Source organism: Camelus dromedarius, chromosome 26, assembly GCF_036321535.1.
Source record: "Camelus dromedarius isolate mCamDro1 chromosome 26, mCamDro1.pat, whole genome shotgun sequence".
Taxonomy (NCBI): Eukaryota; Metazoa; Chordata; class Mammalia; order Artiodactyla; family Camelidae; genus Camelus; species Camelus dromedarius.
The window spans coordinates 24,653,716-24,680,275 of NC_087461.1; the positions used below are offsets into that span (position 1 = coordinate 24,653,716).

General features: G+C 40.6%; 1 protein-coding gene across 8 annotated transcripts in view; it reads right to left on the reverse strand.

Moving 5' to 3' along the window:
• The window catches only part of DCLRE1C (DNA cross-link repair 1C), a 78,093-nt gene that overhangs the window by 49,911 nt on the left and 1,622 nt on the right, over positions 1 to 26,560 (reverse strand). For 3 of the 8 annotated variants that reach the window (XR_004134214.2, XM_031444567.2, XM_031444569.2), the window contains exons 1-6: positions 17,137 to 17,315; positions 9,496 to 9,547; positions 7,147 to 7,231; positions 3,060 to 3,119; positions 1,128 to 1,183; positions 490 to 591 (exon numbers count right to left, since the gene is read on the reverse strand). Coding sequence is in view for 7 of the 8 variants with exons in the window: in XM_031444567.2 (XP_031300427.1) it covers positions 490 to 591; positions 1,128 to 1,183; positions 3,060 to 3,119; positions 7,147 to 7,231; positions 9,496 to 9,547; positions 17,137 to 17,245 (464 nt within the window). In the remaining variant the exon portion in view is untranslated. Of the gene's footprint in view, positions 1 to 489; positions 592 to 1,127; positions 1,184 to 3,059; positions 3,120 to 7,146; positions 7,232 to 9,495; positions 9,548 to 9,669; positions 9,732 to 17,136; positions 17,316 to 26,560 lie in introns of those variants that run through there. The other 5 variants (XM_064479546.1, XM_064479545.1, XM_010998240.3 and 2 more) reach the window with 4 other exon arrangements.

Here is a 26,560-nt window from a genome sequence, read left to right on the forward strand (position 1 = left end):
TAAAATGATTATAAATCAATAAAAAATGTTAAAAAAAAACCAACTTTGTTGAGAAATGATTTCCATACAATAAAAAAAAAAACCCCACAGATGTTGCATATGTGACTCAGTGAATTTTGACCAATTTATGCAACTACTACCCCCACCAATGCACAGAATGTTACCATCGCTCATTTCAAGAAGAAAAATTCGCTTTACTGTTACAAATATTATTACAATCGAGTTAGCTTTCTAATAGAAACAAATGCTCATATTTGGGGGGAAAAGAGCAATAAAACCTTTTAAACAATGAAGACTTTTTTTTTCAAATTTTTCATTTTTTAATTTTGGGGGATAATTAGGTATTTGTTTATTTATATATTTGTAACAGAGGTATTGGGGATTGAAGCCATGACCTCATGCTTGATAAGCATGCACTCTACCATTGAGCTAAACCCTCCCCCTAAATGATGCAGCCTTCTTGTTCAAGAATTACATAAAGCCCAGTACCTGCCCCCAGAGTGCAGAAGCTCCAACCTGGCAGCCTCTCCCTTTGCCAGCCTGAAGTCTCCCGTGTACAAGACAGTTCCATTGTTGCCCTGAAATAAAAACCTGAAAAGGAAATATCCTTCAGTGACTTCTAAGCCCCATACAAAAATTTAATGAAACAAATATATACTAAATCCACAGCCCATGCTGCCTGCCAAACAGCCCCTATGAACAATGTTAACAGAATTTCCACAGCTCTAAACCACACTCAGCCACCACCTCTTCCCCAGGGGTAGGAAAAATAATAATATGATGGAGATACTGCTGAGTTTGCAAGAGATGTCCTCTGAAATACGTTAGCACTCTGAGCTTTACGCTGAGATCATTCCTGCTCGTGGAGAGAAAAAAATCACTTGATGGGAAAAGGCGAAGCCGATGGAGACATCAATACTGAAGACTTCCATCGTAAGGAAACCACATTTCAAAGGTGATCTGCACCTCAGTCCCACAAGTTCAATTTGGAGACAGAGATTAAAGGAGTTGCCATAAAAAGAATCAAGTCTCCCCGTGCATGTTATTTTTAGACCCTAAAAGTTTATTTCTCCAAATATCACACACAGCTACACAAAATAAACGGGCAAAATAGACAGCCTCCTTACATGACTGATCCTGGGCAATGACCAGCTGGTAAGAGAGTCACGACAATCTCTTCCTTCTAAAAAGAAAATAAAGAAGGAAAAATAGATGTTATCGTTAGGACCCAGCTAAAGAAAGCCCTCCTTAATAGAGCGTGTGCAAGTACTTCTCAACGATGCAGTATGGCTTTTCTCATTTCCCCACTCTCCAAATCCTAGAAACAATCCTCACACACAAAACAAATGCTTAAATGTAGAGGTACAATATGACAACAATTTCCACTCTCAGGTACACACGCGAGAGAAATGAAAACACATGTCCATGTAAAAACCCGTCCGTGAATGTTCACAGCAGCGCTATTCATACTAGCCAGAGAGTGGAAACAGCCCAGAGGTCTATCCACTGATGAATGAATAAGCAAAATGTGGTCTATCCAAACAAAGGAATATTTGGGCCATAAAAAACATGCATAAACCTTGAAGGCATTATTCAGAGTGAAAGAAGTCAGCCACAAAACGTCATCTATTATACAAGTCCATTTATAGGAAATGTCCAGAACAGGCAAATCCATAGAAAATTAAAGTAGACTTGTGGTTGCCAGGAGTTGGGGGGAGGGAGAAACAGAGAGTGGCTGCTAATGGGTATGAGGTTTCTTTTCAGGTGATGAAAATATCCTAAAACTGACTGTGGTGATGGACATACAACTCTGTGAACATGCTACGAGCCATTGAACTGTGTACTTTAAATGGGTGAACTGTATGGTATGTGAATTTGTCTCAATAAAGCTATAATGCTACCATTAAAAAAAAAATTCATGTAACCTGGTCTCAAGTCACCATACAGCACATTGTACTGTCCCATCAGGCAGAGCCTCTCAGGGCTCAGTACCTGGGGCAGAGCTCTGGACACACCAGCTCTCTGCTCAATGATGTTACCTCCTTCTGTACGTCTGGCATCGTTTATTCCAGAGGGCTCCTTTAAAATGGGCTCTCCCATTGCTTAAAGCTGGAGACAGGATGCCCAAAAGCCTCAGTGCACAAGGAGAAACAGAAAGAACCAGTCAGGCAGGAGGACTCTGCTCACCGAGGGGCACCTGCTGCCTGGTGCCCGATTCTGAGAGAGCCTTCCACTGACACGTGCCACAGGCAGCCAGGTGCTGAGAGCATCTCTCCCCAACAGTGTGGACTAACCGAGCCCAGAATGGCATTAGGAAGGCTCAGGCCGTTCCTCTTCCCCTCCCTCAGGATGGTAACTTGAGGAGGAGTATTCAATGTCTGATCTCCAGGGAGGAAATGTGAAAAGTCGGCCCCTCTCCCATCACGGCCACCCCACCAAGGTCACCCTTCAGAAGTTAAACGTGTCAACAAAGCAGGTGATAGTCAAGCTACAGAATGAATATTAACTAGATTTGCCATAAAATAGGAAAACACCTCCTAGCCCTATCTATCACCTGAGATAAAAGTAAATAAATAAATAGAGGAGGTAGATCCACAATCCTACTTACTATTAAAAAATAAATGCCACACACAAAAGTAACTGCTTCTAAATTAAGGACCAAAAAATAAATTGGATTTGCTTGGACAATATCTTTTTCTTGAAAATAATTCAGAAAAAAAATCACAATGTACATAAATTTGCTGCAAAAATATTAAGCACCACATCATTTTATATCCTGAACATTTAATAAACTTAATAAATGGGACAGTGACATCACATGGTAACATCATTACTACAGAGTTCCCATCATTAACATTAAAAAGGAGGAATTCTGACAGAAACCACGTCCAATCTTTAGACGTAGAAAATAAATACATCACAAGTGGATTTTTTTTCCCCTACAAACTCAGTTACTATAAATTTTATTTATGGTTAAATGAGCACTCAAAATCAAGGAGAAAGATAAACAATCATTTAACACTAATAATTTTTAAAAACACAGATTTAAAATTAGTTACCTCGCCTGATGCTTCATCGACTAAAGATATCTGGGTAGGAGTTTCAATTTCAATCGATATCTATTAAAACAGAATAAGAGATCATGTATACATCATATTATACATTTCCACAGGTTTTTTCAGCTTTATTTGCCTTTGCCATCTCAATGTAAAAAGGGGGCAAAGAGAAGAAGTTACAGACTTTCTGTGGGACAATTTCTGATTTCACTATACTACCAGTTTAATAGCCTGAAAACATGATAAAGCTAAAATAATACATTTCCTGAGGCTGATGTGGCAGTATGTACTGGATGTCTTATAAACTTACACATCCTTAGATACAGCAATTCTGCTCAATTTTCCTCCCTTCCCCTTCCCATCCCTCCTGCTCCCATTTGCCTCTCCCTTTGAACTTGAGTCTTTGTAAAAAAACATAATCACATTTAGATTTTGTGCTGCAGAACACAGTCTTCCATCAGTCTATGACTGTTGGCCTAATTCACCGAGGGTACCTGTACATTTTACTAGAACAGCAACCAGCACAGAGATGCATTCAGTAAGTGGTTGATGAATGATCATAATTCTTCATTTCTTTAGTCAACTGACCTCATAAAATTTACCATGACTGAGGTTCAGATGTGAAAATATCCTTGCATTTCTGGGATAAACGCATTGTACTCATGATGCACTATTTTTTAACACTGTTAGATTCAGGTTGCTATTACCTTCACAGGATGTTCACGTGTTCATGTATGAAGTGGCCTTTCCCCCCACATATTATCTTCATTCATTTTGCCAGTGAGGTTGAGAGGCTTACCTTTTAATTCTCTCCTATAAAGGGATTATTTGTTCTTTGAACATTCGCCAAAATGTACCTATAAAACCATCTGGGCCTGGGGCTTTTTTGAAGAAGAGATCTTTGAAAACTTGTCTTAATGTTTTTGAAGGCTACTGCTTTACTGAAGTTTTCTATTTTTCTTGCCTCAGTTTGGTTTCCCCTACTTTTCCAGATATTCATCCACTTTGTCTAAATGATCAAATATATTATCATACTAATTTTCAAAACAATGCAATGCTATTATTAACATTTTCCTTTTTATCATTCTGTGTATGTGTGTGTATATATATATATATATTTGTTTTCTGTTTTTCATCAATCTTGGCAGAAATTTATCTCTATTTCTCTAGTGACCAGCTTTCAGTTTCGTTAATTTTCCCCTTTATTTCCTGTGGTAGTTGTTAGTCTATGCATCACTAACCTGTCCTTTTCTCTTTATCATTTCCTTCTTTCACATATCCATAGATTTGCTTGCTTCTTTTCCTTCTTATTGAATCAGACTTATTTCATTTAATTCTAATCTTTGTTTTCTAAGAAATGCACTTAATGCTATCAGTGTCCCTTCAAGTACCAATTTAGCTGTGCTCCACACCTTTGACATGCCCTATTTTCATTGTCCATCAGTCCTAGGTACTGTGTCTTTCTTGACAATTTCCTCTTCAATCTAAGAGTTGTTTGTGGTATACATCTAGTTCCCATATGTATGCAGTGATTTAAGCTCTCCTTTTACTCCTGATTTCCAACATCACTGCATTATGATCAAAGAACAGGTCACTAGGATTTCTTGAAACATCTTTAGTGACAGAGTACATGCTTAATTTTGGTAAATGTTCCATCTATACCTAAAGATCGCCCTTTCTCTGTTAGGTTTAAAGCTCTGTGTTTTGATTAGTTCACATGCATTAATATGTCATTTAAACTTTCTGTATATTCACTTACTTCCAGCCTCCAACATCTTTCAGTTGAGAGAGTGGTCCAGTAAGCTCTCCAGCTACCACTGCTGAGTTGCCCCCTTCTCCTGAGATTCTGAGGGGGGTCTTGCACTACATCAACCCAACTGAGCTGGAGCTCTCCTACAAGCCCCTTCCATGTACACCTCCAGCTTAGCAGTGGCCACAAGAAACCCGTGTCAGATTTGGAAGGCAGAAGCGAACCAGCAGCCATTTTTCAACAACCTGCAGGGCACCAAAAACCGTAACAGCTCGTGTACGCTGTTGATCTGTTGTTTCAATGCGCTGACACTTCTGCTGGACGTCCTCCCTCAGATGTGTGTGAACCAGGAGTGTGGACTCAGTGGCAAAGTAGGCGGCAGTTGGCCAAGATTGAGAAAGCAAGAGGCAGACGTGGGTACCCACTTGTCCCAGTGGATTCCAGGGTGTCTTCAGTCTTCTCTCCTTTCTCAATTTTCCTTCCCGACTGCTGGCCAGACTGACTCACAGCAACTTCAGGCCTAATTTCAAGGCCAAGGTTACGGCCTTGCTGTTGTGTCCCCCTGCAGAGTTGGGACGGACCCCACCCCAATGATAGGTCAGAGGCTGAGACTGAAGACATCACACACGCACCAAGAGGGTGTGAAACACTGCGTGACTCACATCGTGGGATTTTCTGGGGACAGGAGGGCAGTACCCAGGCTAGGAGGAAGTGGCTTGTGGGGACTGTGAAAGTAGAAGTGTGTAGTCCTGGTTTTCACTGTGGTCACGGTGTAGACCTGGGCTTACATGTTTGGACTCCACATAGGCGCCACAGAAGGAGTAAGCTTTTCTATCAGTTTGCCTGGATGTGGGGCAGAAGGGGAAGCTGGACGTGGGAGGTGAACACTGCCAGCAGTTGGACATCAAACAGACTCTTGGTGACACTTGTTCATACTTCTCTGCCAGCTTTCCCAATTACTGATGGTTTAATCCATGTAATGGACCCAAATTCTATCCACTAATTGTTGTTCTCTTTCTCTGATCCAGCCCCGGGTGATCAGTTACTACTGCATCTGGTTTGAGGTTATTTTGTCAATTGTATGTATATTCATATCTTCTTGGTCTGTTCCTTTTAACAGTAAATAATACCCTCTATGATTTTTTGCCTTCAATTTTTTAAAATTAAAGTATAGTAGATTTACAATGTTGTACTAGTTTCTGGTGTACAGCACAGTAATTCATTTATACATACATATATTCCTTTTCATATTATTTTTCATTATAGGCCATTACAAAGTATAGAATACAGTTCCCTGTGCTATACAGTAGGACCTTGTTGTTTGTCTATTTTACATACAGTAGTTAGTATTTACAAATCCCAAACTCCCAGTTTATCCCTCCGCATCGCCTTTCCTCCCTGGTAACCATAAGTTTGTTTTCTGTCTGTGAGTCTGTCTCTATTTTGTAAATAAGTTCGTTTGTGGTTTTTTTTTTTTCTTTATGTTCTACATATGTTATCATATGTCATATATTTTTCTTTCTCTTTCTGGCTTACTTCACTTAGTATGACAATCTCCAGGTCCATCCATTGCCATCAATTCTTTATATGATTTAAAGTTTCCACTTGACATTTTTAGCTTCTAATTGTTCAGTGTATCTTTTCCATTTTTTTTTCCATTTTGACTGCGTTTTTCCTTGAGTGTTATCTATGTCTCTTGTAGATCAAGACTGGTGGATCTTTTTTTTTTTTAACCTAAACCAAGAATTTGTCTTTTGATCAAGAGTTGAATTAAGTCCTTTCATATTTGTAGTAACTACTTTTATAACAGAACTTTTTCTGCCATCTTCTTCTCATTTCGACATACCACACTTTCGTTTTCTCACTTTAATTATCTACCTTCCTTTGGATAGATCCATTTTATTCTGCCAGATTCAAAACTATCCATTCTGCTTTTATTCTGGTTGCTATTCCTTTCTTATTATAACCCACAAGTTATGTTTGTTTTTCCTAATCTATCCCATGATCTAAATAAGAGGATTTATCAATTATGTTAATAAGTGTTGTACACTCCAAAGTATTAAAATGCAACTCAGCAAGACAATCTGTGAGATTAGACAGAACTAAGAATCTATCTACATCCATATGTTGAGGACAGGAAAGACAAACCAATGACAGTAAAATGTCAACCTCTTCCAAACTAATGAATTACAAAGACTAGATATCAACACTGTAATTACTGTGGATAAATATAGTGTATGAGGAAGCAGGCTTTGAATAACACCAATACTTTGTTCCATCTCCTTCGAAAAATATTTGTCACTTGAAAAAAAAAAGTGTCACTCAAAAAATAAAACTTACGATTCGTTTCTCCCAAAATCTGTACTTCGGGTTAGTTAACAACAGCTCTTTAGTCACGGGTGAGCAGTATAAGTAAACCTTCAAACTGAAAAGAAAAGACAAAACAAAACAAAAAAAAGAGCACTGTTCTAGTACAATCCAAGATGCACCATCTTGGTAACCAGGAAATGTATTTCAATAAGTATAAGTTATCTCAAGTAATTCAGAAACTAAGCTGGCACAAAAAGTGTTAGAATGGTTCCCAACAGACCAACACACCAGTGACCACCTCTGTCCTAATGAGAGTGTGAAGGGGCAAGGAAGAAGCAGAGGAGAGAAAATAGAGTCCTCTGACCTCCTCAAAGGCTGGTCCTCCCCATTCTCATCTTAAAGATACGTGTTTGTACACAACCAGGTATGTGTGGAAAGACATTATCAAATGTTAAAGGACCTGTGCAGAATGGGAAGGTGGCCTGGGCTACAGAAGACTTCTATGTTTTACTTCATGTAAATCAATGCTGTGTATTTTTCTAGTGGGCAGAAGTCAATTTCACGGTAAACTTTTAAAATTCAGCACTGTAAGTTAGAAGTTAGGGGTACAGTCTGTGGCAGAATATACTTTCCAAAGATGCGCACACTAACATACACCCCAACCACACATGGTCTTCTTACAAAATGGACACAGAAATTTCTCCACAGACAGGAGGGGTCTATGTTAACCTCCCCTTGAGGCTGACAGACCTTTGTAGCTGCCTCATCCAAAAGAATGTGATGGAAGCAAAACTGCAGGACTTTTGAGGATAGATCTCTGGACAATATGGATTCTGCTAACTCTCTCTTGGGACATACACTTTTTTGTTTGTTTGTTTACATTTAAGAAGTCTGGTTATCCTGAAACCACCATGCTGGAGGGACATTTTTTGAGAGAGAGATGGAGCCCTAGCTGTTTGAGTCTCCCCAACCCAGGTGTCAGACACAGAATGAACGATCCGTCAGATAAGGTCAGTCCCTACATGACACCCAGTCAGGCAGAAACCAGCCATCCCCACTGAACCCTGTCAGAATTCATGATCTACAGAGACAGAGAGAGAATACATGATTAGTGTTGCTTTCAATCACTAAATTTTGGGGTCATTTGTTACGCAGCAATAGATAACTAATATGTAGTCTCTAAAATCAGACAGACCTGGTGGGAATCCTGGCTGCATGACCTTGGACAACTAATATAACATCTCTCATTCCTCAGTTTCCTCATCCATAAAATAGAAATAATAATAGTATCTATTCAAAAGAGTATCCAGAGGCTCTAATGAGGATGTCAGCTCCAAGAGGGATTTTTACCTATTTTGCTCACTAGTGTATCGTCAACATCCAAGTACAGTGCCTGATTCATCATAGGCACTCAAAGAGAATGCTGAGCTAATAAGCACGTAGTGCCCAGTATATATATATTTTTTTAAATAAATAAATATTATCACAAACACAGACTACTTACATCACTTGGCAGAGAAGCCTGCTAAATCAAAGGTCAAAGAGTCAAAAAATCAATAGAGTCCTCTGGAGAGGACATCTACAGATGTCATCTGTGGACATCTAGAGGACATCTACAGATGACCCTTGAACAACACAAGTTTCAACTGCAAGGATTCACTTATACATGGATTTTTTTTTTCACTAAATACGTACTACAGCACTTGGTAGTCTGAGGTTGGTTGAATCCAGAGATGCAGAACTGGGAGCAGGGAGGGCCAACTGTAAAGATATAAGTGCATTTTTGACTGCGCACAAGGGTGGTTCCCCTAACCTCCATGTTGTTTAAGGGTCAATTGTATGTATTTTGAGGATTTGGAATTAGATTTCGGTAATGGCTGCAGGAAAAGAAGGCAATGGTTCAGCTTTAAGAACAGATCCAACAATATTATGTGATTCTTTATAATGCAGCAACCATTTAGACACATACATACACACACTTATAGAAAAGAAAACGAACAGACTACTGCTGTACCCCAAAACACAGATGAACTATTCAAATATAATGTTAAGTAAAAGAAAACAAGTAGAAGAGTCTGTTCCATGTGATTCTATTTAAGTAAGTTCAAAAACAGCCAAAGCTGAACAATGATGACAAAAGTCAAAGAGAGGTTACCCTTGGGCGGGGAAGACTGACTGGAGAAGGGTCAGGATTCTGTTCTGGAATATTGGTGCTGTTCTATTTCTTGATATGGGCAAAAGCTACATAGATTTGCTCACTTGTAAAAGGTCATCAGACTGTCCCCTTATGATGTAATAAGTACTTTTCTGTGGAGATATTATAACTCAATTAAAATTTGTACCTAAAAAAACACACAAGTAAGTAACAAAATAAATCACCTGCACTCCAATCTTCTTTTCAAGGTAGGGGCTCGTAATCCTTTCATGTGATCTGAAAACAAAAGAATGAGAAATCATAAACACATTATTTTTCAGAGGACTCCTTGGCCCAAGGAAACTGAGTTGTCTGTTCTTTTTAGGGTTTCTTTTAAAAAAAATAAATGAGAGGCTCACTTTTATAGGAGAGTTGATTCATATGGGATACTGCCTCTTGCTTCTGTAGGTGAAGCATCCACCTGAAATCAGGACAAGAACCACTAAAACTGACCATCTCTGAGCCATCAGAAGCCATTTAAAAGGAGAATGACTCCCTGGCTATGTCTGAACCACTTGGAGTAGCCACAGAAGAAGGCATGAGGGTCTCATTAGGAATTGCTTCCATCAATTTCCTTACTCTCTTCTTTCACTTTAAACCACCCACCCTTTGGGCCATGCTCTCTGTGGCCCATTCAATTTCAGTCACTTAAGTTAGTCCACCTGGAAATTCATGTTTGCTTCCATGGAATCCTTGAGAAAACCATTCGGGCTTAGGCTGGATTAAGAAGAGTTTCATTATCTTCTCAGCCTGTGACTACTGGGTGGAAAGGTGGGTTATTGCTACCCACAGAGCCTTGCTCCACAGTTTTCCAAATTAAGAAACACAGCAAGGAGACTTTTAAAGAAAGGTAACATTTAACCCAAATGGCACCTTAAATATATAGTGCATTATAATACATTTTGAATCTTCAGCATGCAAGAGCCCGGATAACAAGAGGCAAACATTTTGAAATTGTTTAATTAAATCAAGCCGGTTCTAACTATCCTAATTCCAAAGAAAACAAAAAGAAAGCTGGAGTAGCTATACTTAGACAAAATAGGCTTTAAAACAAAGACTGTAATAAGGGACATTATCATATTACATAATGTATTACATAATGATGAAGGGGTCCATCCAACAAGAGGATACAACATTTGTGAATATGTACGTACCCAACATAGGAACATCTAAATATATAAAGCAAATGTTAACAGATATAAAAGAAGAAATACAAAACAATATATTAAGAGCAGGGGACTTTAATACCCCACTTACATCAATGGATAGATCATCCAGACAGAAAATCGGTAAGGAAACATTGCACCTAAATGACACATTAGATCAGATGAACATCATAAATATATACAGAACTTTCCATGCAAAAACAACAGAATATACATTCTCTTCAAATGCACATGGAACATTTTCCAGGAAAGACCATACATTAGGCCACAAAACAAGTCTCAATACATTTAAGAACACTGACACCATATCAAGCATCTTTTCCAACTACAACAGTATGAAACTAGAAATTAACTACATGAAGAAAACTGGAAAATTCATAAATATGTGGAGATTAGACAACACGCTATTGAACAACCAATGGGCCAAAGAATAAATCAGAAGAGAAATTTAAAAACATCTTGAGACAAATGGAAATGGAAATAAAACACATCAAAGTTTGTGGAATGCAGCAAAAGCAGTTCTAAGGGGGAAGTTCAAGTGATAACTGCCTGGCTCAAGAAATAAGAAAAATCTCAAATAATCAACTTAACTTTACACCTCAAGAAACTAGAAAAGAGAAGACCAAACAAAGCCCAAAATTAGTAGAAGGAAGGAAATAAAGATTAGAACAGAAATAAAAAGACAACTGAGAAGATCAATGAAACTAACAGCTGGTTCTTTGAAAAGGTAAACAAAATTGACAGGTCTTTGGTGGACCCATCAAAAGGGGGGGGGGAGGGAGGGAGCGAGGGATAGGACTCAAATAAAATCAGAAATGAAAGGAGAGCTATTATAACAATTACCACAGAAAAGAGACTACTATGAACAATTATACACCAACAAACTGGACAACCTAAAAGAAATGGATAAATTCTTGGGAACATACAACCTACCAAGACTAAATCATGATGAAACAGAAAATCTGAATGGTCTGATTACTAGTAAGGATATAGAATATATCAGTAATTTTGAAAATCCAACAAACAAAAGTCCTGGACCAGATGGCTGTGCTGGTGAATTCTACCAAACATTCAAAGAACTCATTTTATGAGGCTAGCATTACGCTGATATCAAAACCAAAGACACCATACACACACACACACACAAACACACACACACACACACACACACACACACACACACACACACACAAATGCCAGTATCCCTGATGAACACAGATGTAAAAATCCTCAAGAAAATATTAGCAAACACAAGTCAACAATACATTAAAAGGATCATACACCATGATCAAGTGGGATTTATTCCAGGGATGCAAAGATGGTTCAACATACACAAATCAGTCAATGTAATTATAGCACATTAACAAAATGAACAATAAAAATCATAGAATAATCTCAAAGCATTGGGTAAAACTCCACACCCATTTATGATAAAAAAAAAAAAAACTCTCAACAAACCAGGTATGGAGGGAGCATACCTCAGCATAATAAAGGCCATATGTGATAGGCCCTCAGCAAACATCACAATCAATAATGAAAAGCTGAAAGCTTGTTCTCTAAGATCAGGAACAGGTCAAGAATGCTCACTTTTGCCCTTTTGTTCAACATAGTATTAGAACTCCAAGCAGAGAAAAAGAAATAAAAGGTGTCTAAAGTAGAAAGGAAGAAATAAAACTGGCTGTTGCTATTTATAGACAATGTGATACTTCACATAGAAAACCCTAAAGACTCCATGAAAAAAACTGTTGGACTAAAGGAATTCAGTAAAGTTGCAGGATAGACATCAACAAAAGTCTGTTCCATTTCTACACATTAATAACAAACTATCATAAAGAGAAATTAAGAAAACAATACCATTCACAACTGCATCAAAAAGAATAAAATACCTAGGAATAAATTCAACCAAGGAAGTGAAAGACTTGTATATTGAAAACTAGAAGACATTAATAAAAGAAACTGAAGATGACACAAATAAATGGAAAACTAGTCCATGTTCATGGATTGAAAGAATCAATATTGTTAACATGTCCATACTACCCAAGCAGTCAACAGATTCAGTGCAAACCATATCAAAATTCCAATAGTATTTTTCAAAGAAATAGAACAAATACTTCTAAAATTTGTACAGAGTCACAAAGACCCCAAAGAGCCAAAGCAATATTGAAAAAGAGCAAGAATGGAGATGTCATGTTCCTTGATTACAAAATGCAGAGCCACAGTAATTAAAACAGTACAGTACTGACATAAAAACAAGCAGACAGATCAACAGAACAGAATAGCAAGCCCAGAAAAACAACTCATACATACAGGGTCAATTAATTTATGATAAAGAAACCAAGAATATACAAAGTAGAAAGGACAATCTCTTCAATAAATGGTGCTAGAAAAACTGGACAGCCACATGCAAAAGAATGAAGCCTGACAACTATCTCACACCGCACACAAAAATTAACTCAAAACAGATTAAAGACTTGAATATAAGACCTGAAACCATAAAATTTCTAGAAGAAACCACAGGCAGTCATCTCCTTGACATAGGTCTTGGCAATGTTTTTTGTATCTGACACCAAAAGCAAAAGCAACACAAGCAAAAAGCAACAAGTGGGACTACATCAAACTAAAAAGCTCTGCACAGCAAAGGAAAGTTCCAACAAGATGGAAACACCTACTGAATAAGAGAAAATATTTGCAAATCATATTTCCAATATGGGACCAATATCTAAAATATATAAAGAACTCATACAATGCAAAAAACAAACAATCTGATCTTTTTAAATGGGAAGATCTGAATAGACATTCTTCCCAAGACATACAGATGGCCAACAGGTACATGAAAAGATGCTCCACACCAGTAATCATCAGGGAAATGCAAATCCAAACCACAACGAGGTATCGTCTCACACCCGTCAGAACGGCTGTCATCAAAAAGAACACAAATAACAAATGTTGTAAAGGACATGGAGAAATGGGAACCCTTGTGCACTGTCGGTGGGAATGTAAATTGGTGCATCCACTCAAGGAAAGCATGGAGGCACCTCAAAAAATGAGAAACAGAACAACCATATGGTCCAGTAATCCCACCTCTGGGTATTTAACTAAAGAAAACAAAACCACTAACTCAAAAAGGTATCTGCACCCCCATGTTCTCTGCAGCATTATTCACAATAGCCAAGAAATGGGAACAACCTAAGTGTCCATCAATAGATGATGGATAAAGAAGAAGTGGTGTGGATACACACAACAGAATATTACTCAGCCATAAAAAGAATAACTCTTGCCATTTGTGACAACATGGATGGACCTTGGGGATATTGTGTTAAGTAAAATAAGTCCAACAAAGACAAATAATGTATGGTCTCACTTAAACGTGAAATGTGAAAACAGAAAACAGACTCATAGATACAGGGTACATACTGGTGGTTGCCAGAGTGGGGGGTAGGGGAATGGGAGAAAAGGGTGAAGGGGGTCAGAAACAAAAAAGGAAAAAAAAGGAATTTAAAAAAGTGTGTTGCTGTCTAACAACGAATTAACAATCTTCATACGATTTCTAAAAACCATTAAGTTTAATAAGTTTAAAGCTAATTAAACTAAAATTATTCTCTCTATATAACTTTTTCCCAGCACTTTTAAGGTTAATACATAAATGCTATTTGAAAGTTAATTTTACTTAAAAAAAAAACCCTATAACCCAAGAGGTTATTTTGAAAGTCTTTTCCTCTTCAAATCATATACCAAAAATTACTTTCATTTGCATTTTGATTCATTTACGTCAATACTGCCAATTGATTAAGACAAAAAGCAAAGACAGTCAAGCTGGCTTGTTGGGGAGACAATGTTAAACAACAGAACAATAACCCACAAGAAAAAAATCTAATTATCCTAATTACCGTGAACACACCTGCCCTCAGCTTCCCAGTGGCAATCCTTAAGCCTTGAAAATAAGGCCGTCACCCCACCCTATGTGGCCGACACTCCACCTGCCCCCTCAGAGGGGACATCTCCTTGGGTCACTCCTGGTTCAGGCTTCTAGGGCCAATGAGTGCATCCTGGGGCAGGACGCTCAGTAATCAGGGTTTCCAGAGAGTTTGAGACACAGCAGAAAGAAGGCTGATTCAGGACTCTGCTCCATGCTCCCAAACTAACTCAGCAGGCAGCACCCTGTTTCACCAAGACACCCCATCCCAGCACCCAGGTCCCTTCCCGGCAGGCAGTCAAGGGAACCCAGGTGAGTTTACTTTGTGCTGCCCCAGAGTCTCCTTTCCAGGGCCTTTTTCTTTTTCCTGGACCAGAATAAATCATCTCAAGTTGTCTTCTGACAGGATCCCCCTCCCCCACCCTGGGCCACCGTTTTGGGGGGTCCCCTGGGCATCCTCCAAGCCTCACTGATGCTTAGCAAAGCCTGCCCTGAGTGCAGCACTGGATCCCAGAAGGGTCATAAACGGGCATCAAGGGGGTCCGTGGCCCACCCCAACTTGTATCAAAGTGTGATATGAACATGTGTTTGTGCAGTTTTTCTAACTAGAGTTCATGGATCTTGTCAGGTATTCTGTATTAGTCTGCTCAGGCTTCAATAATAAAATATCGCAGACTGGATGGCTTCAACAGAAATTTATTTCTAACAGTTCTGGAAGCTAAAGTCCAAGACCAAGGTGACCAGGCTGATTTCTGGTGTGGCCTCCCCTCCTGCCTTAAAACAACCACCTTCTTGCTGTGAGCTCACAAGGCCTCTCCTCATTGTGCAGGTGGAGGGAGACTGCTCTCCCTTTTCTTCTAAGGCTACCAATCCTAGCAAATTAAGACTCCACCGTTATGACCTCATTTAACCTTAATCACCTCCTAAAAGCCCTTTCTCCAAACACAGTCACACTGGGGATTAGGGATTCAATATATGAATGGCAGGGGGCGTGGTATACAATTCAGTCCATAGCACTTTTGAAGAAGTCTGTTTCCCAAAAAAAGTTACAAACCACCAATAGGCAATGTGGCAAACCTCTGAAACTGAGTTCTTGCCCTTGATGAGTTTACACCCTCATTGGGTAAACAGACCCACGCATGATCAGAAAACAGGAAAAGTTATTCTAAACTGGTCGACAGTAGAGAGTCTATTGCTTGCTTAAAGTACTAACTAATGATGATGATTTCATACATTCCTTTAGATGAACTCTTTCTCCACTACTCCGAAACACGAAGGCCAAGCCCCAAAGCCATTCTTCCGTTGTGGCCACATGTGAGTTCAGAAACGCCAGCAAGACTCAACACAAAAGGTAAAACAGGGGCATCTTGATGCGGCAGTGGATTCTCAATGAAAAACAAGACAAAAACAAAAAATGTTATCCTCAAGAAGAAGCAGAAAGACCCTCACAAGACTTAAATGCAAAAAGATTTTAATGCTCTCCAAACTGATGTATAGAATCAATGCAATCTAGTTTAAAACAAAATCTTTTATTTGGTTGGAAAAAAAAGAAGACCCTGAAAGAGGCTCACCTGCTTTTTAGCAAATTGAGAGAGGAGATTCAGATTTCCTTTATTAAAGAGAGATAATTAGGGGCATAGAGCCAGAAAGCAGAGGCATTTCCCCAAAGCTGTAACTTCAATGATTTACAACAGGTTAAAGTGAGTGATTCCACACTCAAGACAACAGTTGCTGAAGACGGGCATGTTTTGATATCTGTAATTCACTTTAAAGTCACACTGTGTGGCATGTATCTGAGTCACTTCTTAGAAGAGGGGTTGAGGGCATGCTACTTAAGCTACTCTGGAGGCCCTTACTCCAAGAGGCAGCTTTTAGAACGCTTCAATTAAGCTTCAACTCTGGTCAGTGCAAAGGCTATGCTAATTAGCATAGCAACCCTATTTTCATTGGTAAAGTTAGTGACATATCAGTCAGCGAACCAGATGTTAAAAATAGACATTGGTTGTGAAATCAGTGGTAGTCCAGCTCTGGGGATGGGCTAAAATGTTGTACACACGCTTCGGCCTTGCCTGGAGCATCCAGCATCTGGACCGTATATCTTCGGGGGTGAAACTCCAGGCTTCATTCCTAACCCCGTTCAGCTGTGAAATCTTAGTATTCCGGTTGCCTGACCTGGCCGTGTCTAAGGGAAACCGCATCCTGCCTCTAGACCAAAACCGAACCTTTCAAACTGGATGTGGACAGAACACCTATAAGGAGGGGGCTCTTGCGATTCGTGGAGCTGACAGACGGGATGTTTCATTTGATGTGCACTGGCTTGCTAATAAATGGTTGGGGGGTATCGCAGAATTTCATCTAAATTTGTCTTCATAACAGAGTCGCGAGGACATGGGGGAAGAACTAAGAAATCCTCGCCAACCCCTGACTATTGGGCCCGAGGAGGGCTTCCGAGTAGTTGCGGAGAGAACCCAGGAGTTGTGCCTAATCAAACTGGCCTGGGTCGGTGATCACTCGCAGGCGCTGTTCCGTACCGTGGTGCCGATGAGCGGATAAATAAAGCCTCAGGCGGGCCAGTCTGCGACAAGCTGCAGTCGCTAGTCTCTCCCCGGGCCCCCTCACGGCCTGCACTCCCTCCTCCGGGACCCCGAGCTCCGCCTTCCCTCCTCTCCAGCCCCTGGGCGACCTCCTCGCGGGGACAGAACCCGCGCAGCCGGGGACCGGGAGGGGCGGCGCGCCGCGCTACTCACCCTTGTGGCAGTGGGACAGGAAGTAGGCGCGGGCCCTCAGGTTCTCCCTGTCGAAGCGGTCTATGGAGATGGTTGGATACTCGGCCATCTGCCCCTCGAAGGAGCTCATCGCTCCGATCAAACCCAGCTGAGTGGCCGCCTCGCCGCCCTCGGAAGCCCAAGCCGCGCTAACCTCGCCGCCACTTCCGGGAACCTGCCGCCGCCTCACCATTGGCCGGCGGGGGTCAGCCACGCCCAATCAGAGGAGCCCTGAGGCCTGGGGGCGGTGCCAAGGAGCTTCCTGTAAATTCCTGCCATCCACTTGAAACTGACTGAGGCGGTTACTGCGCTCAGAGCTGGGAGGCCGTGGGAATGTAGCAGGTAGCGCGAGGAGTGAGGCTCCTCCCGGAAACCTTGGCACAATATGGGTAGCGCTCTGCCTAAAAGTTGCCTGTGTCTGTGCAGGAACAGCAGAGCGAAGGGAAAATGAACATCCTGAGCTCCTAGGAGGCTCCTCTCAAGAATGTGAAAAGGGATGCAGAGCTTGGCTTTGAGATCAGAGTGCGTTCCACTTCCCGCTTGTCCAAGAGATTCTGAAAGCCTTCTTTCGCTTCTCTCCTGTCTCTTCTCTTCCCAATGTCTACCTTATGGGATAACCGTGAGGACTGTATGAGAAAAACTATCAGTCTGGTAGTAGATTAAAAAACTCGCTCCTGTTTGTAATTTACAAACGGAATAATTACACAGACTGTGATGATCACAACTCAGATGCATGATCCTAGGGTAGATAAGTAAAGATCCCAAGGAAAGCTTAGCTGCTAGCCTCCCCTACCTCCAACCCCTTTCTTTCTTTCTTTTTTTTTAGGAATTTAGAAAAATACATAAAAGAAAAGAAAAGGTTGCATGATGAAAGAAAGTTCGGAATATTTTAACCACCAAAGCAACTTTATGAAAAGGTTTGTTAAGGTATTAACATTCACCAAATAGTCACAATGGCATTCCCTGCACCCCTTCTGAGCAAGTCTCCTTAGACACCACAGTATTATTAATCGCAAACAATGCCAACATTTGTGAGTGTTGCATAGCAACTTTGTGCACAGCACCCTACAAGCCTTGCCATGGTGACACAGATGACTAAAGTGTGCCTCCAAGTCGTTTTCAATCTATTTGGAGACAAGACCTTTGCAAAACATGGTAAATAAGTGCTTCCACAGAGATGCAAAGTGATGTAGGAATAAATACCGTAAAAATGAGTTGTAGCCAGGGGAATCAAGAACCAGAACATGACCCTCAGATAATGTCAGCATGTTCAGCATGTTCCTGCAGCCATGGCAGTCAGTTCTATTCAAATACAGATTCTCCTGAAATATTAAGAAGGAGGAGGAGGAGAGGAAGAAGATGGGGAGGGGGTATAAACACCATCATCACTAATCTGAATAAAGTACTCTGCCAGTTTATATTACCAATACCATTGACGTAGTATAAGATGGCTTGTCATAGAAGAAAGGAGGGCTGTCACTGTGGTAGGCTATCTATACCTAAAACTAGATCTTGCACTGAGCCTGGTATGTGCAGAATCCAGTCTGTCTACCTCTGACAATGGAGCTCCTGGCCAGGCAGATCAAGATAAAGCTCATATTCTTATTTTTCTCTCCACATGTTTATCCTCTCTTCTTTCCACAGTGGATATAGTACAAAAGAATAAAGGTACATACAGAGTCAGGATAAAGGGAAAAGACAGGAAAGAAAATAGTGAAGGTGGGGAAGTATAGCCCAGGGATGTGCACATGTGTGCTCTTGGGAGGGTGAGCTGTATATTTTGCTTTTGTAGAGGAAGATACAATCATTTTATTAAACGATTTTTGGCACCCTCAAGATACAAATGAAATGGATTTCCAGAAGAAACCCAATTATCTGGATACTGAGTCCCAAGTGAAAAGCCTCTGTTGGATGCTTGTAAAGGAAACACTGAACTCACCAACATAGAAACAAACTTACGGTGACCAAAGGGGCAGAGGGTATAAATTAGGAGTTTGGGATTAGCAGATACAACCTACCATATACAGAACTGATAAACAACAAGGTCCTACTGTATAGCACAGGGAACTATATTCAATAGCTTGTAATAACCTATAATGAAAAAGAATATTGAAAATAATATATATGTATGACTGAATCACTATGCTGTACACCAGAAACTAACACAATGTTGTAAATCAACTATACTTCAATTGAAAAAAAAAGTAAAATGGGGTCAACTGCTGGTCTGTCCTCATTCTCCAGCTGGAAATTTCTATCCTTCTGCAATCCCAAAACTCTTTGGACTGCTAAGTCCTAACTTTATTCTGTCTCAGAAGGACTGAAAACTGCTATTAAGTTTATGTTAAATACTTAAAAATTACTTATTGCAATAGATATGTCTTTGTTGAGAAATCACTACAGGATATCTTTTTCTTAACTTTATGTACTTCTAAATTGTTGCCCATATAAATAACTTGCATTATAAATTTACTTTTAGAAGAAATAAAGTGTCACTCTAGGGAGTGTACATTGAGATAATATATGTTTGAAAAAAGTGTATTTGTTTGCTAGGGCTACAGTAACAAGTACCACAAATTAAATGACTTAAACAATAGAAACTTACTTTGTCAGAGTTCTGCAGTCTGGAAGTCCAAGGTCAAGATGTTGGCAAGTTTGGTTTCTCTTTCCTTGGCTTTAGAGAGCCTTCTTGTTATGGTGTCCTCACGCGGTCTTTTCTCTGTTTGCACACATCCCTGGTGTCTCTTCCTCTTATGAGAACACCAGTCATATTTTATCAGGGCCTACTCTCCTCTAGTCTGACCTCTTCTTAACCAATTACATCTGCAACTACCCTACTTCCAAATAAGGTCACATTCTGAGGTACTGAGGATTAGGACTTCAACCTATGAATTTTGGGGGGGAGGGAGACTCAATTCAACTCATAACAAAAAGCAATGTAAAACAAAATATACAAGAAGTATTTTATCGAGTTTTTTTTCCCTAATAAAAATAAGGTACTCTACCTACTACTAAGGGTTAACAATTTCAAGATTTCAGAATTCTTATAAAACTTCTAATTTATAAGATGTAACTACAGACAGCTTATCTTCAGTTTTGTGATTTTTAAAAAATATTTTGATTTCAGCTTTGGAAGAAGTTGAGATCTGATTTAGAACCAACAGCAAAGTGTATGGATTTATTCAAATTGACATTCCAAAGTAGATCATTCAGGGACTAAGAGTCTTGTCAGGAGATTTTGGAGACCCTGGTTAACACTTCATCTGAACCACTGCCATTTATGTGATCTTGGTTAAGTTAACCTCTCTGTAACTCAGTTTTCTCATCCTAAAGTGAAGGTAACCACAAAGTCTACATACCCTTGGAAAATGGTAAGAGCTCAATAAATATTAGCTGTTGTTGTTTATCGGGCATCTACTACTACATGATCTCACTGATAAGAGGAATCTAAAGAAATCAAACTCACAGAAACAAAGAACAGATTGGTGGTTGCCAGAGGTGGGGGTGGGGAGTGAGGGACATGGATGAAGGCGATCAAAAGGTCCAAAGATTTCCAAGTACAAGACGAGGAAGTCACGGGGATGTGATGTACATCTTGGTAATTAGAGCTGACAACACTGTACTGTATACTTGAGAGTTGTTGGGGAGGTGGACCTTAAAAATTCTCATCACAAGAAAAAAAACTGTAACTATGTGAGGCTGTGGATGCTAACTTGACTTAACTGTGGTGATCACGTTGACCCAACGCAATGTATACACGTATAAAGTCATTGTGTTGTACACCTTAAAATTACACAATGTTATATGTCAATTACATCACAATAAAATGGGGGGGTGAGCTATTAATACAACAAAACAATGTGGATGAATCTCAAAATAATTATGTTGAGCAAGAGAAACCAGACAAAAGAAGAATACATACTATATTGTTTCATTTATATAAAATTATAGAAAACGTGAACTGATCTACATTGACAAAAAGCAGATCAGGAGTTGTCTGGGTACACAAGAAAAGAAGTTCATTAACTTGATTGTGGTCATGGTTTCCAAGGTGTATACATACGTTAAGACTTACTAAATTATATGCTATTAAATATATGCTATATATTGCATTTCAATTATAGTGCAATAGATTTGTTTAAAAAAAAAAGGGGCATGTATAGGAGACTGTGGACGAAGTAAAAAAGGTTGGCAAGGATATCTCTTCTCTGGAGGAGCTGATTAAGACACTACCTGGTTAATTCACATCATAGAAAGTGGTTCCTTAAAAAAACACAATGTATGTTTATTTTGCATTGGTTACATATCCTTCCCCACCACCTTTACCTCCTCTTCTCACTTCCTACCCCCACCCCTCTGACTGATTAGCAAGTGTTATTCAACTAGGAAAGAAAAGCATTCTAAGAATTCTACCCAAGGCCCTAGAAAATGGTAAGCACTTAATAAATGTTAGCTATCACTATTCACGGGGTATTCACTGAGTGCCAGACGCTGAGCTTGAACCCGGAGGCACCTGAAGGCATCAGCTCTGGTCTACCAAGAGCTTGCAGTCTGTCAAAAGGAGAAACTAATGGAAACAAATAGAGGCAGCAGTTTTTACAGTGCGTTAGTGGAAGTGCGCTCAGGGTACAGGGTGGAGGCCAAGGACAGAGGCTGTTTCTGCAAGGAGAAAAGGGCCTTCAGAAAAACTTAGCAGAGAAGGTGAATTTGAGCTCAGCTTCCATGCCCAAGAACAGATGAAGTCCCTGTAATGAGCTTTTATTTACTCTGGGAACTGCAAATATTTCCTTTTAACCAAAGCAGTGAGATCAAAAGGGTGAAATAATGGGGGCCTAACAGGGGAAGTCAAGGCAAAAGCAGCTCAGGAGGCACCAGACCACAGAGATCAGCCAAAACGGCAGAGTAGAGAGACCCTGGGCTCATTTCCTCCCACAGGCACACCAAAATCACTATTATCTGCAGAACAGCCATCTGTGAAAAAGACTGGAACCTGTAAGAAATTATCTTCTACAACTCAGGACACAAGGAAGGGTAGGAGGGGCAGGTCGTGACAGTCAAGTCCCACACCCCCAGGTGGGTGACCACAAACAAGAGGATTACAATTGCAGAGGTTCTCCCAAAAGAGTGAGAGATCTGAGCCCCACATCGGGCTCCCCAGCCTGGGGTTCCTGCACTAGGGGGATGAGCCCCCAGAGCATTTGGCTTTGAGGGCCTACAGGGCTTACTTTCAGGAGTCCCAGAGGACTGGGGAAATAGAGACTTCACTCTTAAAGGGCACATGCAAAAATGTCACACACTCTGGGACCAAGGGCAGAAACAGTCATTTGACTGGAGGCTGGGCTGATCTACCCACTAGCCTTGGATAGTTTCCCAGAGAGGTAGGAGGCAACTGCAGCTCGTGCTGAGGGTGTAGACGCTGGCAGCAGCCATTTTGGGGAGCTCAGTCTATCATGCGGACACTGGTGCTGGCCAGCGCCATTGTGGAATCCTCCCTCTGGCTTATTATCCCAAAACCCAGCCTGTTGGTGCCAGTGCTGGGATGCCTCAGGCCAAGAAAGACACAGCCCCACCTATCAGCAGACAGGCTGCCTTAATACCTCCTGAGCCCACAGCCCCCTTTGGATGCAGCCTTACCCACCAAAAGACCCAGGATACAGGTCTACCCACCACTGGGCAGGCACCAGCCCCATGATTCCCTGGGCTCTGCCCTCCAGGGAACCTGCTCCAGCTTTCTGATCAACTTCACCCACCAGAGCACAGACACCAGACAGAAGAAAACCACAATCCTACAGCCTGTGGACCCACCTGCTCACCAGCAGGCCAGACCCTGCACTGCAACCAGCTGAGCCCCACCCTGCCCACCAGCAGGCCAACACAAGCTTCAGGACACCCCAGACCCTGAACCCAACTGCATCAGGAACCAGCTTCACCCACCAGCCATCTGACAGCAGACCCCTCGGCCCCATTACCAGACTCCAGGACCCAGCTCTACCCACCAGTAGGCCAGCAGCACTAGCCCCAGGACCTGGCTTCACCCTCCAGTGGGTGAGAAACAACCCTGCAGTCTTCTGGACCCCAATGCCCAATGCCACCCACTAGTGAGCCAGTACTAGCCCCCCTCAACCAGTGGCCTGCAGCTCCATGCACAGACCAAACAGACCAGGGGCCAACCAAGCTTACTAGACTACTCATATAGTCAACCTACCACAACAGAAAGACCCACACAGCCCTCATACGGGCACCCCAGGGACATATAGCTTGGGTGATGAGAGGAAAGGGAGCTGCTGGGATGCATAGGATGTCTCCTACAAAAGGCCACCTCTCCAAGGTTGAGAGACATAACCAATCTACCAGATACATAAAACTAAAAACAGCCACCCAGGCAAAATGAGGCAACAGAGGAACATCTTCCAAATGAATGAATAAGATAAAATCCCAGAAGAAGAACTAAATGAGGTATAGATAGGCAATCTACCTAAGAAAGTGTTCAGGGTAGTGCTAATAAAGATGATCAAAGAACTTGGGACTAGAATTGATGCAGAGTGAGAAGTTAGACGTTTTTAAAAAAGAGTTCGAAAATGCAAAGAACAACCAAACAGAGATGAAGAATACCATAATTGAAATAAAAAACACTAGAAGGCATCAACAATAGACTAAATGATACAGAAAACCAGTGAGTTGGAAGACAGAGTGGTGGAAATCACTGATGCTAAACAGACAGAAGGAAAAAAATGACAAGAAATGAAAACAGTTTAAGAAACCTCTGAGACAACATTAAGCACACTACTATTTGCATTATAGGGTTCCCAGAAGAAGAATAAAGAGAGAAAGGGGCCGAGAACATATTTGAAGACATAATAGCTGAAAACTTCCCTAACCTGGGATAGGAAACAGACATTCAAGTCAATATGCAAAAATAACTCAAAATGGATTGAAAACCTAAATGTAAGACCAGAAACCATAAAACTCTTAGATGAAAACATAGGCGTTAACACTCTTTGACGTAAATTGTAGCAATATTTTTGAGGGGTCTGTCTCTTAAAGCAAAAGAAACAAAAGCAAAAATAAACAAATAGGACCTTATTACACTTAAAAGTATTTGCACAGCAAAGGAGACCATCAACAAAACAAAAAGGCAACCTACTGAACAGGAGAAAATATTTGCAAAAGGTATGATGGATAAGGGATTAATACCAACATATATAGACAGCTCATACAACTCAACATGAAAAAACCCAAACAACCCGATTAAAAAATGGGCAAAAGACCTGACTGACATATCTCCAAAGAGGACATGCAGATGGTCAACAGGCACATGAAAAGATCCTTATCAACACTAATCATCAGGGAAATGCAAATCAAAACCACAGTGAGGTATCACCTCACAGCTGTCAGAATCCTCAAAAAGAACACAAATAACAAATGTTGTCAGTGATGTGCAGAAAATGGAACCCTCGTACTGTTGGTGGGAATGTAAATTGGTGCAGCCACTGTGGAAAACAGTGTGGAGTTTTCTCAAAAAAAAAAAAAATATAACTACCACATGACCCAGCAATTTCACTCCTGTGTATATATCTGAAAAAAAAATTAATTTGAAAGCTACATGTACCCCCAATGTTCACAGCAGCACTATTTACAGTTGCCAAGGTATGGAACCAACCTAAATGTTCATCAACAGGTGAATGGGTAAAGAAGATGTGGTATATATGTATACAATGGAATACAACTCATCCATAAAAAAGAATGAAATCTTGCCATTTGCAACAACATAGATGGACTTGGAGAGTATTGTGCTAAGTGAAATAAATCAGACAAAGATAAATATTGTATGATATCACGCATATGTGAAAACTAAAAAATAAAACAAATTAGTGAATATAACAAAAAAGTAAACTCACAGAGAGAACAAACTAGTGGTTACCAGTGAGGAGAGTGAAGCAGGGGAGGGGTAGGGGATTGATAGGTACAAACTACTATGGGTAAAATAAATAAGCTACAAGGATATATTGTACAACACAGGAAAGATAGCCAATATTTTATAATAACCATAAATGGAGTATAAGCTTTAAAAATTGTTAATCACTATGTTGTATGCCTGAAACTTATATAATATTATACATCAACTACACCTCAATAAAGAAAAAAATTTTTTAAACAGAAGAGACTGGACCACAAGGACCTTCCTTGTGCACAAAGCCAAGGATTTTAAACTTTAATTTGAGTGGTAGTGGCAAGCCTAGATGGTTTGAAATAAGGCAGTGACAGGTGAGATTAGAGCAGTTTCTCAAAATGCGGAACCTGGAAGAGCATCACCAATGGTATTGGAAACTGGTTAGAAATGAAAATTCTCTACCCCAGCCCAGGTCCACTGAATCAGAAACTCTGGGGGTGGACCCAATTGTTTGTTTTAACATACCTTCCCTCCAGGGGATTCTTATAGATGCTAAAGTTTGAGAACCACTGGATTTGAGTTTAGAAAGATCACTCAGGCAGTCTGGGGCTGGGCATCTGGGTAGGAAGCTGCTGCAACACTTCAGAAGATGTGATGGTGAGGATTCATTTATTCATTTAACAAATATTCCTTGACTATCTACTATGTGTCAGACACTGTTCTAGACACTAAAGATTCCACAGTCAGCAAAGCAGAGAAAAACCCACATGGCAATGGAGCACACATTCTAATGCAAATAATAATAGCTACCATTTATGCAGTTCTGAGAACCTGGGACCCTCTCCCTGAGGGCTTACACTTGCACCTGGACAAATGTCTCCTAGAGCAACAGAATACAAATAAACTCTATGGGACTAAAAATAACTACATCCATACGCTGTTGGGGCAATTATGAACAATAGGCTACACAAAAGCCACAAACCAACTGTCAGTTCTGAGGTTCTGAGAGCAAAAGCAGGGTGCTGGGCATGATCTCTGCACACAGCACCACCAAGTGGGTGGGTGGACCACGTAAGTTATGCCTCCTGCCCAACCCACCAATCCACCCCTACCCTGACCCCATTTAAGGGACCAGCTCACCTCTGCCTTGGGGAGTGAGCATGGGTCCCTGACTCTTGCCTTTGCTCCCTTCTGCTGCAGCACAAGCCCCTATAAAGTCTTGCTTGAATTTCTGGTCTGGCCTCATCAATTTCTGAAGATTAAATTGTCCAAGCACCCAGGTCAATAACATTTAAAGAGCCCAAAGACTCGGATCAGTAACAATTTCAGATGCCGTCCTATAAATGGTTTATATATATTTCAGCCTCACAACAACCCCATCAGATAGGTACAGTTTTTGCCTTCATTTTAGTTAAGGAAACAGTTTAAGTAGTAGAACGAGTAAGTAGTAGAGCCAAGATTCAAATCCAAGCTCATGCCCCAGACGCCATTGTCCTAGACATCATGCTATACTGT